The sequence below is a fragment of the Macrobrachium nipponense genome, chromosome 1 (assembly GCF_015104395.2).
Source record: "Macrobrachium nipponense isolate FS-2020 chromosome 1, ASM1510439v2, whole genome shotgun sequence".
NCBI classification, from domain to species: Eukaryota; Metazoa; Arthropoda; class Malacostraca; order Decapoda; family Palaemonidae; genus Macrobrachium; species Macrobrachium nipponense.
The window spans coordinates 13,757,793-13,758,525 of NC_087200.1; the positions used below are offsets into that span (position 1 = coordinate 13,757,793).

A 733-nucleotide genomic window follows, 5' to 3' on the forward strand; every position below is an offset into this window, starting at 1 on the left:
GCATAATGTTTCGTTACCAAAATTTTGGAACAAAAAATAAATAAGATACAAATGTTAGTGGGTTACCGATTACGTCTGAAAAATGAAGTGAAAAATCCCCGAACAAATATTCTAACATTGAAATGTTTTCCACACACACAAATTATCTGATTAAAATGGTGTTAATTTCATCCCTCCACCAAACACGAATATTGCCAAAACTCGCCTTACATAAAAGGAAATATAAATGTTTCCTAATCAAACACTATCAAACTTTAATTCAAAAATATTCCCCACTGTTTGTTGATGCTCAGAGAACATTTTAAGTGCCCTACAATATACATATATATATAAAAAAACTACCTTCAACATACATTATCTTTCTGCTGATTGCAGTGCAAAACTCACCATTATGAATACCAAAGTTCTTTCACTTTGAGAACTCCTTCTCAGCAGTTGACAGAATGAATATCAATTTTTAATTGTACTGGGCACAACAAAAGTATTTTGAAGAGTACTTTCATAATAACATGCCTGCTTTGCTTCACCTTTAAACTTTTCTTTGTCTTCGTGTGTGAAGATAATCTGGTGCACTTTATTATTTGCCTTTTCTAGTACTGTGGTTATATTCTCTCCTCTGTGCTTTTCCAAAAGCCGACAAACTATGTCAACATAAACTGAACCTGAAAAATTAATTATTCTAAATGCTTGCAATGGAATGATTTTAAAACTACGTAATGCATTTTGTGGGATG

General features: G+C 31.9%; 1 protein-coding gene across 2 annotated transcripts in view; it reads right to left on the reverse strand.

The window, feature by feature from the left end:
• Window positions 1-204: 204 nt before the first annotated feature.
• Window positions 205-733, reverse strand: part of LOC135219136 (uncharacterized) — a 220,949-nt gene continuing 220,420 nt past the window's right edge. For both annotated transcript variants that reach the window (XM_064255590.1, XM_064255591.1), the window contains one exon: window positions 205-662. In XM_064255590.1, the coding sequence (XP_064111660.1) occupies window positions 451-662 (212 nt within the window). In that variant the 3' untranslated portion in view covers window positions 205-450. The remainder of the gene's footprint in view (window positions 663-733) is intronic.